Here is a 14715-nt window from a genome sequence, read left to right on the forward strand (position 1 = left end):
AGAGATGGAGTTCTTGGAGGTCCCTCAGCTCCCGCCACCTACAAGGAGGAGGAAAAGATGGAGTTCTCGGAGGTCCCTCAGCTCCCGCCACCTGCAAGGAGGAGGAAAAGATGGAGTTCTCGGAGGTCCCTTAGCTCCTGCCACCTACAAAGAGGAGGAAAAGATGGAGTTCTCGCAGGTCTCTCAGCTCCCGCCACCTACAAAGAGGAGGAAAAGATGAAGTTCTCGCAGGTCCCTCATCTCCCGCAGCCTACAAAGGAAAGAAGACCACCTCATGTTGAGGGCAGTCGGATTGCGCCGCACCAGGGAGCTCCAACATTCTCTAAGGCATCGGCCGCCTAGTAGGGAGTTCGCCACCAGGCAGTTCGCCCCCAGGCAGTTCGCCACCAAGGCAGTTCGCCACCAAGGCGGTTCGCCACTAGGCAGTTCGCCACCAGGCAGTTCACCCCCAGGCAGTTCGCCACCAGGGAGTTCGCCACCAGGCAGTTCGCCCCTAGGCAGTTCGCCACCAGGGAGTTCGCTACCAAGCAGTTCGCCACCAAGGCAGTTCGCCCCCAGGCAGTTTGCCACCAAGGCAGTTCGCCCCCAGGCAGTTCGCCACCAAGGCAGTTCGCCCCCAGGCAGTTCGCCACCAGGGAGTTCACCACCAGGCAGTTCGCCACCAAGCAGTTCGTCACCAAGCAGTTCTCCCCCAGGGAGTTCGCCACCAAGTGGCTCGTCACTAAGGCACGCCACCACTGGGTCGAATAACGAGGTACTTTGCCAAAAAATTTTACATCACAAAACATTGGTACGTGGCCGAAAACCGCCACATCACGAAGTATTGTACGTGTTTTTTTCCTGAGATGTAGGTTTGCATTGTTTTTTATTTTGTGCTAAACATTTTAGTTCCTAGTGTTTTTTTTTTTGTTTCTTCCATTTTCTGGATTATTGATTTTTTTTTGAAAAACAGATTGTCAATTATTGACTAATGGTCTTAGATATAAACTTAAATTGTGTGTTGTACAAAAATTTTTTCTTTCAAAAAGGGTTCACTATGATACCAGAAAGACATGATATCCAAAAAAAAATTGTGAATACTATGTTTGGTTTGAAGGAAAGTGTAAGAAAACGTAGGGAAACTTATACAAGATTTATAAAGGTTTCCCTACCTTTCCCTACTTTTTCCTTCAAACCAAACATAACCTTATTTTACAAAAAAAAAAAAAAAAAGAAAACATAATACACGTTGTTGTGGATCACCCCACACCACATTTTATAGAGCAACTAGTGGGTTGTAGAACCGTTGTAACAAATCATTGTGGGGTGGGCCATGCCTCATCAGTTTAGGGTCATGGGTTTAGAGGTCATGGAGTCAAGACTCCATAATGATTTAACAGGGCCCATGGGCCTTAATATTTCCCATCATCCATTTTCATTGCACGATTCGTCACATGATCGTAAATTCGTAATACGACATGGTCCATATAGGAGAGAAAGTGAAACTTGCATTAATGCGTTATTAGGGCTGCAATTCTGCAAATTAAACCTATTCGAACTTGAATTGGATCGGTCTATTTACAATTGGATCGAATATGGATTCATACATATACATAGTGCACAAATATGGATTCATAAATAATTCGATTCGATTTAGTTTATATGTATTGTCCTATATATACGTAAAATTTATATTGTTTCTAATTTCTATTAATAAAATTATGGGTCTAAGCTTCATACAAGTTATTTTCGTTTCATCTTGTCAATGGTATGTAATATTAGTCAATTTTAGTTTATTTTGTTAATAAAATATAATTTCCTGAAAAAAATTTGATTCGCGAATCCGAAATGAAGCTGACGGATGAGATTCGATTCGAATATGAACGTCAATGGGATCATACAGTCAATTTCCTTCAACTGTCAGGTGTCAGCCCCGCCCAACTCAATTCTGACCTTTCGTTGTTGGGGTCACAAATTCTTCTTTTCCTCTCTTCCTGAATTCTAAAAACGGTTCTCTTCCAATGAACAGTCTCTGATTCTGAAATTTCTGCCGAATCGATATAATGTTTCTTCCATCTGAAATCCGCAATTCTAACTTTTATCTATAGGTGGTAAGAACCAATGTAATGTTGTACGGACCGGGAACAATTTCTGGACGAGAATCAGCTGCTTAGGGTTTTCTGCCAATCGAAGGTATTGTCCTCGTGGTTGGCTCTCGGCTGTTCTTCTACGTGGGAGGACTCTGGAGTGTAAATCATGCCGTCGAACCATTTCCAGAACGGTATTGAGAAGGTGAAGCATGTCTGGTCTCGACTGCCAAGCTCGGAGGAAGCTGAAGAACAAGATGGAGTGGAATTATCGAGGAAGCGTAATGGCACCAACGTCGAGAGTCTCGATTATGAAGTTATCGAGAATTACGCCTATAGGAAACAACAGGTTATGTTTCTTGGGTTTCTGTGGAGATTCGTGAGATAGAAATTGTTCTGAAATTTGTGCTGTTTTCCCTGATCTTTTCTTTGTATTTCGAAACAGGCGCAAAGGGGAAGGCTATATATTGGATGTTATGTTGCGGTGAAATGGTTCTTTGCATTGCTCATTGGAATCGGTAAGATGATAGGGATATCTCTCTAGCCGTGTTCTTGTGATAATTTTTGTTTTATTTAATTTGAGTGGTTATATAAGTGCCTTGCATAAAATGTTGCCTTGAACTTCCTTGTACGTGGAATTTCATTTGTTAAGTCCCAAAAGATCTTAACTAGTATAATGTTAAATTCGGTAACCCAATTCTGCTTCTCATGGGAATTGCCCTGATTGGGATTATTATAGTTCAATGATGTTAATGTTCTTGCTGACAGAATAGATTAGCTAGAATCAAAATTTGCCTCTCCCAGGAATTTCCTGGGCGGGTGGTTATACTATAATGTCTTTTTTTTTTTTTATATTTTTAATTCAATATTACTGTAATGTCAAAGCATAGTATTACAACTAGAGTTCTATTGTTTCTCTTTCAGTTCGTTAAAATTTGTAGGAATAATTTTATGGAATAAATATAATCTATGTTTTTTTTTTTCTTCTTTTCTTTTCTGATTGGTAGCGGTAAAGTTCTATTGGTTGTGTATAAAGAATCAATTATGCATAGCAGTCAGCCAAAAATATTAGACCATCAAAAAGCTACCTAACCCAACTTCTAGTTTACATTATTAGTTACTCCAAACCAACCCCTGCTTATTCCTTTTTTTTTCTAGTAAACCAGATACTCTATTTGCTATCTTTGAATCCAAGAGAGTGTGATGTCCATTGCATTCTTGCTTCATCAAGTATTTTTTTTTCCTTTCATGTTGTTTCCGCACTAACACATTACTGGTTTTTCATTTTTCAGCTAGCTTATAACTACCCTAGAATCCCCTCTGACCCACTAAGCTCAAGTAATCCAATGTCCTAACCATCCTAAGGCTCTGTGGAGCAGCTAGTAGTTCTGCTCTTTGTCGATGCACTGGCTCCTATTGGCTTCCAAGAATATTGCTAAAATGGTTCCTTGCTCATATCTCAGCATTACTTGAATTCCCAAAGGTCCTGGATTACTGAAGTTGCATCCATCAAAGTTTAGTTTGAATCGATGGGTAATAGGTGGGCTTCATGATGCTAGGAATACACTTCCAATGCCACTCTCTACAGATGCCATTAATAGACAAAGATGCAAAATTATCAAGGGCTTTGACCCAATGCAACATTCATACTATTATGCTCTCCTTGATTGCATCTGAAGGCTGCATCTTCCTATTGATGATCCTCTCAATCTAAGTTTCTTAGTTGTATCTTTAAATCACAAAATGCAAGTTCACTAATTAAACCCATCGCCCCATGCAAGTTGACTAGTTAAGCCCATGACCCCATGCAAATTGACTAGTTAAGCCCTCCACGTACAACCAAATAAAGGGCCTTATTCTTTTCTTATTTTTAGGAAATATATTCATTGGATCATAGTTGTCCACTATAGAAGGCATAGCAAAGGGTGGAGTTCAGAAGTTGAAGAGAAGAGAGAGAGATGGGAAAATATTATAAATAATAGTATTGAATGTGATATTGCATTGAGGCTAAAATTGTTAAACAAACTTGTGAGTAGAAGTCCTCATTCTTTTTTTCTTTTATTTTTGAAAATTTATACATTAAATCATAGTTATCCATAATAAAAGGCCTAGCAAGAGGATGGACTTTAGAAGTTGAAGAAAAGAGAGATGAGAAAATGTTACAAATGGTAATGTAAACCTTCTTGGCTGAACAAAAAGGAGAGTACAAGAGACTTAGGAGTGTCTAGAATAATTGACCTCCACTTCAAAGAGTCACTTATATATTAAAGTGAATGCACAATTACAAGAATGCCCATGTGGGGCAGAAAGATAAAAAAATAAAAGAATACATATAAACATAAACAATGAAATGTACAATAGGGACTATACTAATAAGGTACATTAAGTCTTACAGTCTCCACACTCCCCCTCAAACTGATGTATAGATATAAGCATCGGTTTGTCTACAAGAAAGAAATGTAGAGCTCTAGTCATGACCTTAGTGAAGATATCAACAGTTTGCATGTCCGAGGCCACATGAGATAGATCCAGTAGTGAAAAGGTCTCTAATGAAATGACAATCCACTTTGATGTGCTTAGTCCTCTCATGAAAGACAGGGTTAGATGCAATTTTGATAGCACTTGTATTGTCTGCATAGAGAGGAATAGGAGTAGGAAGTGAATTACCAAGGTTTGCAAAGGGAGATTGTAGCTAAACAATCTCACTGCAAATTGAAGATATAGCTCTATACTCGGCTTCAGTGGAAGATTTGGAGACAATCTGCTGCTTCTTATACTTCCTGGAGATAAGAAAATTACCCATAAAAACACACCATCTAGAAGTAGATCTACAAGTGTTAGGGCAACCAGACGATTTGTATTAACATATGCTCTCAACTGAATGGGTGAGGAGGAGAAGAACAGCCCCTGAGAAATTATGCCTCTGACATAGCGAATAGTGCGATGGACAATAGCTATACGAGGCTAACAAGGAGTAGAGACAAGCTAACAACCTAAACAGCATGTGAAGTATTAGGACGAGTCATGGTGAGATGGAGGTGTGTGTTGCATGAGGTGGTAGGGGAAGCTCAAATGGCTTTTGTAGAAGGGAGACAAATACTGGATGAGGTGTTAGTGGCTAGTGAATGCATTGATTCATGCTTAAGAAGTGGTAGATCAGGTTTGATTTGTAAAATTGATTTTGAGAAGGCTTATGACCATGTGGTGTGGGGATTCCTAGAAGAAATTCAAAGCTTTATAGGGTTTGGGGAGAAGTGGAGGGCCTGGATGTTTGCATGCATGTCTACTGTATCTTTCTCAATTCTGCTGAATGGAATCTCATCAGAATTCTTTCAGGCTTCTAGGGGTCTTGTTATTAGAAAGGAGTGGTCAAGTGGGGCTGATAGAGGGTTTCAAGGTGGGCAGCGATGGACCTATCATATCTCACCTACAGTATGCAGATGACACTCTAATCTTCCTGGTAGCAAAGGTAGAACAGATTCTAAACTTGAGGGCAATCTTGGCAAGTTTTGAGATGCAGTCAGGGCTGAAGATAAGTCTATCCAAAAGCACAACAATTGCAGTTGGGGAAGTTGGGAGTGAAGTGTTGATGGAGTGTGCTGATGTCATGGAGTGCGGAATTGGTGAGCTCCCATTTACATACTTGGGATTACCAATTGGTGGTGCAGTGAAGTCAGAGAACCTTTGGAAACCACTCTTGGAAAGGGTTGAAAAGAGGTTAGATGGGTGGAAAGCCAAGTATTTATCTTTGGGAGGGGGGGAAGGGTGACACTAGAAGTGTTCTTTCCGGTCTTCCGACATACTACCTATCTTTGCTGAAAATTCCACCTAAGGTGGCAGATAGGATTGAGAAGCTCCAAAGGATTTTCTTTGGGAGGGGGTGAGAGGGGGAGGAGTGGGAAGAAAATTTCATTTGGTAAGCTGGGATAGGGTGTGCAGGCCAAAGGAGAGGGGAGGGCTAGGGATAAGGAGAGTGGAAATTTTCAATAGGGCTTTGTTGGGGAAGTGGCTGTGGAGGTTCAGCTTAGGAGGGGAGGAGAATTCATTGTGGAGGAGGGCTGTGGCGGAGAAGTATGGAGTTGTGAGATTTGGTTGGGAATCAAAGAAGGTGAGGGATTCCTATGGGCTGAGTGTGTGGAAGGGGATCATGACCTTCAACAAGGAATTCAGGGACCTAACAAGCTTTGTAGTAGTGGTGTGGGGTGGGAAGGCTCTGTTACCTATGTCTAAGACTGTATAGATTAACAGAGGTGGAAGTCACTATTAGTGGTTGCTATGAAAGGAGGGGAGAGCAGCTGATCTGGAGTCCAAAATTCAGGAGGCCTTTATTGAACAGAGAAGTTGAAGAATGCATTTCTCTCTTGGAGAAACTGGAGGATATAAAACCTACAATTCAGCTCAGAGACAAGCTTTGGTGGAAAGAGTGCAAGAATGGAAAGTTTACAGTAATGTCATGTTATCTGGCTCTCAGCAGATCTATCTCAGATGTGAATCACATTAAGGGCATTTGGGGAAACCCAGTTCCTCCAAGAGTGGAAGTTCTGGCTTGGCTGATAGCAATGGACAGCATTTTGACAGCCGATCACTTGAAATCCAGAGGCTTTAACATGGCTTCCAAATGCTGCCTTTGTGAGGAGCAGGAGGAGAACATGATTCACCTATTCATCTCATGTGACTTCTCAAGATTCCTGTGGAATGTGTTTACTTCCATGTTTAGGGTCTCTGGATTTCACCCAACCACAACAGCTGAGATTTTTTCAACATGGCCTAGGCTGTCCGGGTGCAAGAAAGTGAGGTTACTATGGAGTTGTATCCCATTTGCAATATGTTGGAACATATGGAAGGAAAGGAACAGGAGGACTTTTGAAGACAAGGCTTGTAGCATGGAGAAGATGGTTGCAGCTATGGGCAGATCAGTGGTAGAATGGGTGTTGATTCTTCCTGAATTCAGTCAACAAAAAAAAGGAGGATTTTGGGAGTGGGTTAGGAGAGATTTTGGGATATCAAGTATGTAGTGTAGAGCTTTTTATCTAATTTGATAGAAGGCTCTTTTGTTTTTCTTTGTTTTCGGGTGCTGTCTCATCACCCTGATCTGTAATTTCTTTTCTTTTAATAAAATTTTTGCCATTTACTTATAAAAAAATAGATCCCATAAGCTGGCAATATAGGGTAGCATCAGGTAGCAACTGGCAATCAGATTTAGATAATTTAACATTCAGCTCTAGAGGTGTTTCAACGTGTTTCTCGTCAGCGAGGCCGACAAGTTTGACTAGATCAGAAGCATATTTCTACTGGCAAACAAAGTATCCCTGATTATTGTGATGAACTTCCAAGCCCAAAAAATAGGTGAGAGGGCCCAAGTCCTTCATGTGGAAGGAATCATGAAGTAAGGACTTCAACTCCTGAAAGCTTTCATGATCATTGCCGGTCAACAACATATCATCAACATATAACAGGATAATAGTAATATCTTAGGGTCATCGCTTAACAAAAAAAGAGTGATCAGGGGACCTCTGACTATATCCAATAGTAACTAAAAACATCTCAAAAATGCTCAAACCGAGCCTGAGGAGCCTATTTCAAACCATATAGAGATTTCTTCAAATGACATACCAAAGAAGGATCACTGCAATAGCTAGGAGGAGGCTTCATGTAGATTGTTTCCTTTAGCTATCCATGAAGGAAGGCATTCTTCACATCTAACTGGCAGATAGTCTAGGATTGGACAACAGATAAAGCTAGAAGAGCACGAATTGTTGTAATCTTCACAACTGGTGCAAAGGTTTCTATCACATATGTCACATAACCAGTTCGTACAAGGGAATGAGAACACCAGAAGTCAGGGGTGAATTAGAATGAATCGCCCCATTCTAGAGAGCTAGAATAATATATATATATATATATAATTATATATATAATTATATATATAATAACCAGTTCGTACAAGGGAATGAGAACACCAGAAGTCAGGGGTGAATTAGAATGAATCGCCCCATTCTAGAGAGCTAGAATATATATATATATATATATATATATATATAAGGAAATACAAGAAAGAAAAAAAGGACAGTGTACATCAGGGACTATAGTAATAAGGTACAACATCAAGATTATACACACTCCCCTTAAACTGATGCGAGTGCATGAGCATTTGTTTGCCCACAAGAAATATATGTCTGGATCTCGTCATGGCTTTTGTGAAGATGTCAGCAATTTGCAAGTTTGAGACCACATGAGGAAGAGAAATAGAGCTAGCAATAAATATGTCTCGAATAAAGTGGAAGTCCACCTCAATATGCTTCGTCCTTTCATGAAAGATAGGGCTAGAAGCAATGTTTACAGCACTGGTGTTTTCTGCATACAGAGGAATAGGTGTGGGGATAGAATGACCAAGGTCCTTAAATAGAGATTAAAGCCAAACAACTTTACTGCACACAAACGACATTGTCCTATAATGAAGGGAAGGATTTCTTTAATCCTCAAAGACAGGATCTTGGCTAGGATTTTATAAATACTAGTTACCAAACTAATTGGCTTGAAGTTTTTAGGATGGATAGCATAAAATTTCTTTGGAATTAGAGCCAAGAAAGTACCATTAATGCCTTAGCTGACTATACACTTATCTACAAACTCATTAAAAACCTCACAAAGATCATTTTTTATCACGTCTCAACAATCTTGGTAGAAGACCGTTGTAAAACCATCTGGGCCTGGAGCTTTGGATCTATCCATTAAGAACACTGCCTTCCTAATCTCTTCTTCCTCAAAATTTCTTTCCAGCCACCTTACCTGATCTTCATCCAATCTTGGCCAATCTACCCCTTCCATTTCCAACTCTTATCCAAGGTCTTCTATAAATCGATTTAAAATGATCCACAAACTTCCTGACAATATCTTCCTAAATTCTTGATTATACCTCCCCCTACCTCTAACTTAGACACAAAGTTCTTTCTCTTCCTCCCATTTGCCACATCATGAAAAAACTTAGTATTTCCATTTTCTTCCTTGATCCACCTATGCCTCGATTTCTATCTCCAGCTTATTTCTTCTCTCAGTAAAACCTCTTATAAGTCCTTCAATTGTCTCCTTAGATCTCTCTCACCCTCCTCCATGCTAGTTTGGGCTTCTCTTTCATCCAACTCTTCTATTCTGGAGATTAGATCCACTTTTTTCTCCTCAAGTCTTCCAAAGTGATTCCTATTCCATTCTTTTATTTTGGATCTTAGCCTTTGCAGTTTCTTGTGAAATCTTACCCCTTTCCATTTTATCCCCTTCAATTCCTTATTCCACCATAATTTCACTTTATTCACAAAGTCTGGGTGGGTTAGCCACATGTTCTCAAACCTAAAAGTTCTAGGTCCACTGGTAAAATCTTCCACACCTATTCTTATAGGACAGTGATCTGAGGTTACCTTAGGCAAATTTCTAGATACCAAGTTTCCCCAATAGTTTTTCCAATCAACATTAAAGATAAATCTGTCCAACTTCAACCACAAGGGAGTTTCTTGTATGTTAGACCAAGTAGATCTAGCTTGTAACAGTGGGATTTCCTTTAACTCACAATTGGCAATAAGGCTATTAAACTTTGTCGTGCTAGTTGTGATGGTTTGTTGGGAATTATTAGTTTCTTCAGAAAATAATTTCACATTGAAATCCCCTCGCGAACACCACAGACCTTTCAATGCATTAGATAGAAAAACCAAATACATCAGCCCATGTGCAATGAGAGCCTGTACATTGGGAATATACAAAAAGACCTAAGGAATCAGTAAAAGAATGGTCCAACTTGCAAAAAAGATAAAAGCTGGACACCATTGAAAGTTCTTTGTCCTAAGCAAGAACAGAAAACCTATGATTTTGTTCTTAAGTGAAGCTACATCAGAACTTTTATTGTCAAAAATTCGGAAGTTCCTTTCCTTCCAAAGAGCCCACAAGATGGCAGTTGGAAAAATCCTCCAAAGCAGCTTGTCCCTTGTGTTCGAACCCTTCAGAGTACACCCTTGCAGAAACTGGAGGACTGATTCAGGTAGGCAAGAACGAACACCAACACAAGACCAAGCCATTTCTCACAGCTGATGGGAAAAGCTGCAGTGGATGAAGAGGTGATTGGAGGATTCAGGGACCTCTTTGCACAAAGGCCACAAGATACTAGGAAGATGCATCTCCCTTCTGAGCAGCCAGTCTGAAGTTAGGCATTTACCCAGATCTTCAGTTTGAACCAGGAAGGCTATTTTCGAGGTCGTGTGGTAATTTCAGATTAAAGCCCAAGGGAAATTTCTGTCCTCTCTAGACACAAGGTTGCTGTAGAAGAACTGAGATGAAAACTTACAAGATTCCCAAGATCAGATCCTTTCAACATCAGACTGAGGATTGGGGTTGATAGTTTGAATAAGACTTAATAGCTCAGTCAGTGAACCAATTTCTCAACCATTGCGATTTCTTCTAAAAGTAGGGCCACAAATTATCTCACCATCTACTGAATCAAAGCAGTCTTCACCCAAAGAATCCTTGTCCTGTGCAATATAAAAAAGAGAGAGGAGCCTCTCACTCAAAGCAAGGTTCCCACACCATTTATCAAGCCAGAACATGATGTGATTACCTTTTCCAACCTTGCATCATGCCCTTCAAGAAATCAGGAAGGACACAGACAATATTGCTCCACAGGGTACAGCCCCATGGGACTAGACCGGGACCCAAGTCCCATCCAAGGTTTGTGAGCCCATACTTATCCACGATGATCCTTCTCCAGAGGCTAACAGATATGGATGGCCAATTCAATCCTGTCAATTGCTCCACAGGGTACAGCCCATCCAAGGTTTGGACTCATGTCTGGCATATTTGACCTGTTGGTCAGACCAGTCAATCCTGTCAATTGCTCTATAAACTGAATGTTTCAACTGCTAAGTAATTTGACCAGGTTGGACTCAAGCTAATTTGGGTCAGGTATGTGTTGAACCATATTTGTGCCAAACCCAACCATTGCCACCCTGCTTTACTTATAATCAATTGCAACTGTTAATTACAGGTTGAGTTAATGCTAGGTATTAGTAGTTTGAGTTAATAATTATTTCCAGCAATTAATCATAAGTTAAATACATTAATTATGGATTGAGAATTAATTACAGTAGTTAATTAAGAGTTATTTGCATTTAAATGAAGGGACGATGAGAATTGATGAAAAAATGGTGAGGCAACCTAAACTTGTATCATTCATATATGGTTAATCCGATGGGTACCCACAGCCTGACTTGGCCCCTCCCAACCCATTTATGTCGATCCAATGGGTGATTCAATCCATTTCCAACCCGCTACGTAATGGGAGGGTTGGGTCTGAAATCGTCACCCCACTGGTATTTAATGTATTATTTTCTTAGAGGACAAAAGTATTATGGAGAACCACTGATTATGCTACCAAAATGGATTGGCAAAATTGTCCTTGAGAAATCAGGATGCAACTAATTGGTTAATTTTTGTATGATGTAATTAGTTCCTCTTGAATCTTGGCTTAAGCCATCAAGATGTTCTCTATGAAATTTAATAAAGGAAGAGAACCTAATTCCCTGCCTGCAGTCTTTGGCTTTGGTAAAGTTGTAAAGTTTTCTCTCTCATTTTTCTGCATTTTTCGTTTTTATTTTTTCTCTCCATAGGATGAGGCTCAATTGGGTTGGGGAAATCATTGAGTTTTTTTAATAAATTTTGAAGAAATTTAGATCTTCACATGCATCAGTGAATCCTCCCAAGTGTTATTTTTTCAGAGATTGTTTTTGAACTATGCTGTGAAGCTGTTGAACTATGTTTAATATTTAAATTGCTCAGAACAATTAAGGATGCACCTTTGTTATATGTGAGGTATGTTGTGAAGCTGTTGGACTAATATTTAAATTGCTGATGGAAAAGTTCAAATATTTGTGTTGATTAAATTTATAGTTACATTTCTTTTCTGCTATTATCTTGGATCTTTTTCTGGTTGTTCAATCATATCCCAACTGGTATTGGTTACTTCCAGGCACCGGATTAGCTGCTGTGTTCATCAATCTTGCTGTGGAGAACTTTGCTGGGTGGAAGTTTGCAGCAACATTTTCTATTATACAAAGTTCATACCTGGCAGGATTTATAGTATACATATTAATCAACTTGGCTTTAGTCTTTTCTTCTGTATATATTGTCACACAATTTGCCCCAGCAGCAGCAGGATCTGGTATTCCTGAAATTAAGGGTTATTTGAATGGTAAGCTGTGCTTATTGGTAAAGTATTTCTAAGTATTGTATTTTATTTTGAGAAATTAGTGATAATCAGGTAGCTGTGCAGGTATTGATACACATGGTGTCCTTCTTTTTAGAACCTTGATCGGAAAGGTGTGGATACTTTTTTTCTGCACTCTTTTGTATTTGTTATTGCTTTTAACTTTCATCAATCTAATTTTTGCATTTTTTCGTTACAGATATTTGGAAGCATTGGTTCAGTGGGAGGAGGCCTTGCCCTTGGCAAAGAAGGCCCTCTTGTTCATACTGGTGCTTGTATTGCTTCTCTTCTTGGACAAGTAAGTGTATCCTGGTTGGAAAATTTAACTTCATTTGGGTACTTTGCAGACATTTATAATTAAACCATGCCATGTTTCCTCATTTTAACAGTAATGCATTCATATTTAAGATTCTTATTAAGATAAGTGAACACTTTGTTATAATTTGGCCTGCCTTTGAGTTCTGTTAGTTTGATAACAGCCAAGAAGAAAGAGGAAGAAAGAGGGAAGAAAGAGAGAGAGAGAAAGGAGGAGAAAAGGAGAGAAGAAAAGTCTGGTTCGAATTAGGGAAAGTTGCTCTCCCATTCGGCTAGACATGTTTTTATATTATTAATATAATGGAAAAGACACATGTGCCCTTATTTAAGTGAAGGACACTAGTTCTAATATAATATTACAGATCAGCATTCTCAACATAAATATAAAGACAGAAATACCCCTACACTAACACTCCCCCTCAAGCTGGTGAGTATATATCATATAATCCCAGCTTGTTACATATGTAGTCCACTCTTCCCCGACTCAACCCTTTTGTAAATAAGTCTGCCCACTGGTTTCTTATATTAACGTATGCAGTGTCTATCACTCCATTCAACACCTTCTCTCTCACAAAGTGACAGTCAACCTCTATGTGCTTGGTTCTTTCATGAAACACCGGATTAGAAGAAATATGAACTGCAACCTGATTGTCACAATAGAGCTTCATTGGAGTATTAATGTTGCATCCTATCTCTTGTAGAAGGTTCCTTAGCCACACTAATTCACAAATAGTATTTGCCATAGCTCTATATTCTGCCTCTGCACTGTTTCTTGCCATGACTGTTTGCTTATTACTTTTCCATGTCACCAGATTACCCCCCAAAAAAGTGCAATAACCTGTGGTAGACCGCCTATCAGACATAGAACCAGCCCAATCAACATCAATATACCCTTCTATTTCAAGTGTTCCACCACTTTTGTATATCAAACCACGACCAGGGGCCCCTTTTAAATACCTCACAATTCTTAGAACCACATTCCAATGAGGAACTAGAGGTTTCTGCATGAACTGACTTACCACACTAACCGCAAATGAAATATCTGGTTGAGTAATGGTTAGGTAGTTCAGTTTACCTACAAATCGTCGGTATCTGCTAGGGTCTTCAAACACTTCACCCATATCACTGCTCAGCTTAGTATTTGTTTCCATAGGTGTTTCAGCTGGTTTAACACTCAAACCTGTTTCCTCCAGCAAATCAAGCACATATTTCCTCCGACACAAATTAATACCGTGCTTAGACCTTGCTACTTCTATCCCCAAGAAATATTTTAATTTACCAAGATCCTTTGTTTGAAAATGTTCCTGTAGAAAAGTCTTCAACCTGTCAATGCCCATTTTATCATTCCCGGTAATAACAATATCGTCTACATACACCACCAATAGTATTTTTCCTGCCGGAGAATCATAACTAAAGACGGAAAGATCAACTTGGCACTGTTTCATACCAAACTTTTTTACCACCTCACTGAACCTACCAAACCATGCTCGAGGAGACTGTTTAAGCCCATATATAGCCTTCTTTAGTCTGCATACCTTACCATTCTCCCCCTGAGCAACAAACCTTGGTGGTTGCTCCATGTAGACCTCCTCGAGCAAATCACCATGCAAAAAGGCATTCTTGATATCAAGCTGATATAGGTGCCAATCATACATAGCTGCAAGAGAGATCACAACACGAATTGACCCTATCTTAGCAACTGGGGAGGTCTCTATGTAGTCAATACCATAGATTTGGGAGTACTCTTTTGCAATCAATCGAGCTTTAGGCGCTCAACACTACCATCAGGCAAATACTTAACAATATAAACCCACTTGCAACTGACAGCTTGCTTCCTAGGAGGAAGAGCGGTGATGTCCCAAGTATGATTATGAAGTAGAGTTGAGAGCTCTTCTTCCATTGCACGGCACCACCCTGGAGAGGCAAGGGCTTCCTGGACATCCTTAGGAACAACAATTGAGGATAACAAAGAGATAAACTGGCGATGGGAGGTGGAAAGGTGAGTGAGTGAAACATGATTAGAAATAGGATGAAGGGTGCAAGTGCGTTTACCTTTCCGCATGGCAATGGGAAGATCAAGATCAGATACTG

General features: G+C 39.8%; 1 protein-coding gene across 6 annotated transcripts in view; it reads left to right on the plus strand.

The window, feature by feature from the left end:
- The first annotated feature begins 1894 nt into the window (after positions 1-1894).
- The window catches only part of LOC148861857 (chloride channel protein CLC-d-like), a 100313-nt gene continuing 87492 nt past the window's right edge, over positions 1895-14715 (plus strand). For 5 of the 6 annotated variants that reach the window (XM_088940856.1, XM_088940853.1, XM_088940855.1 and 2 more), the window contains exons 1-5: positions 1895-2415; positions 2512-2584; positions 12073-12294; positions 12376-12422; positions 12509-12607. In XM_088940856.1, coding sequence (XP_088796982.1) covers positions 2236-2415; positions 2512-2584; positions 12073-12294; positions 12376-12422; positions 12509-12607 — 621 coding nt within the window. In that variant the 5' untranslated portion in view covers positions 1895-2235. The remainder of the gene's footprint in view (positions 2416-2511; positions 2585-12072; positions 12295-12375; positions 12423-12508; positions 12608-14715) is intronic. The other variant, XM_088940854.1, reaches the window with a different exon arrangement.

Source organism: Nelumbo lutea, chromosome 4 (assembly GCF_056320005.1).
Source record: "Nelumbo lutea isolate HS-2025 chromosome 4, American lotus-T2T, whole genome shotgun sequence".
Lineage (NCBI taxonomy): Eukaryota > Viridiplantae > Streptophyta > Magnoliopsida > Proteales > Nelumbonaceae > Nelumbo > Nelumbo lutea.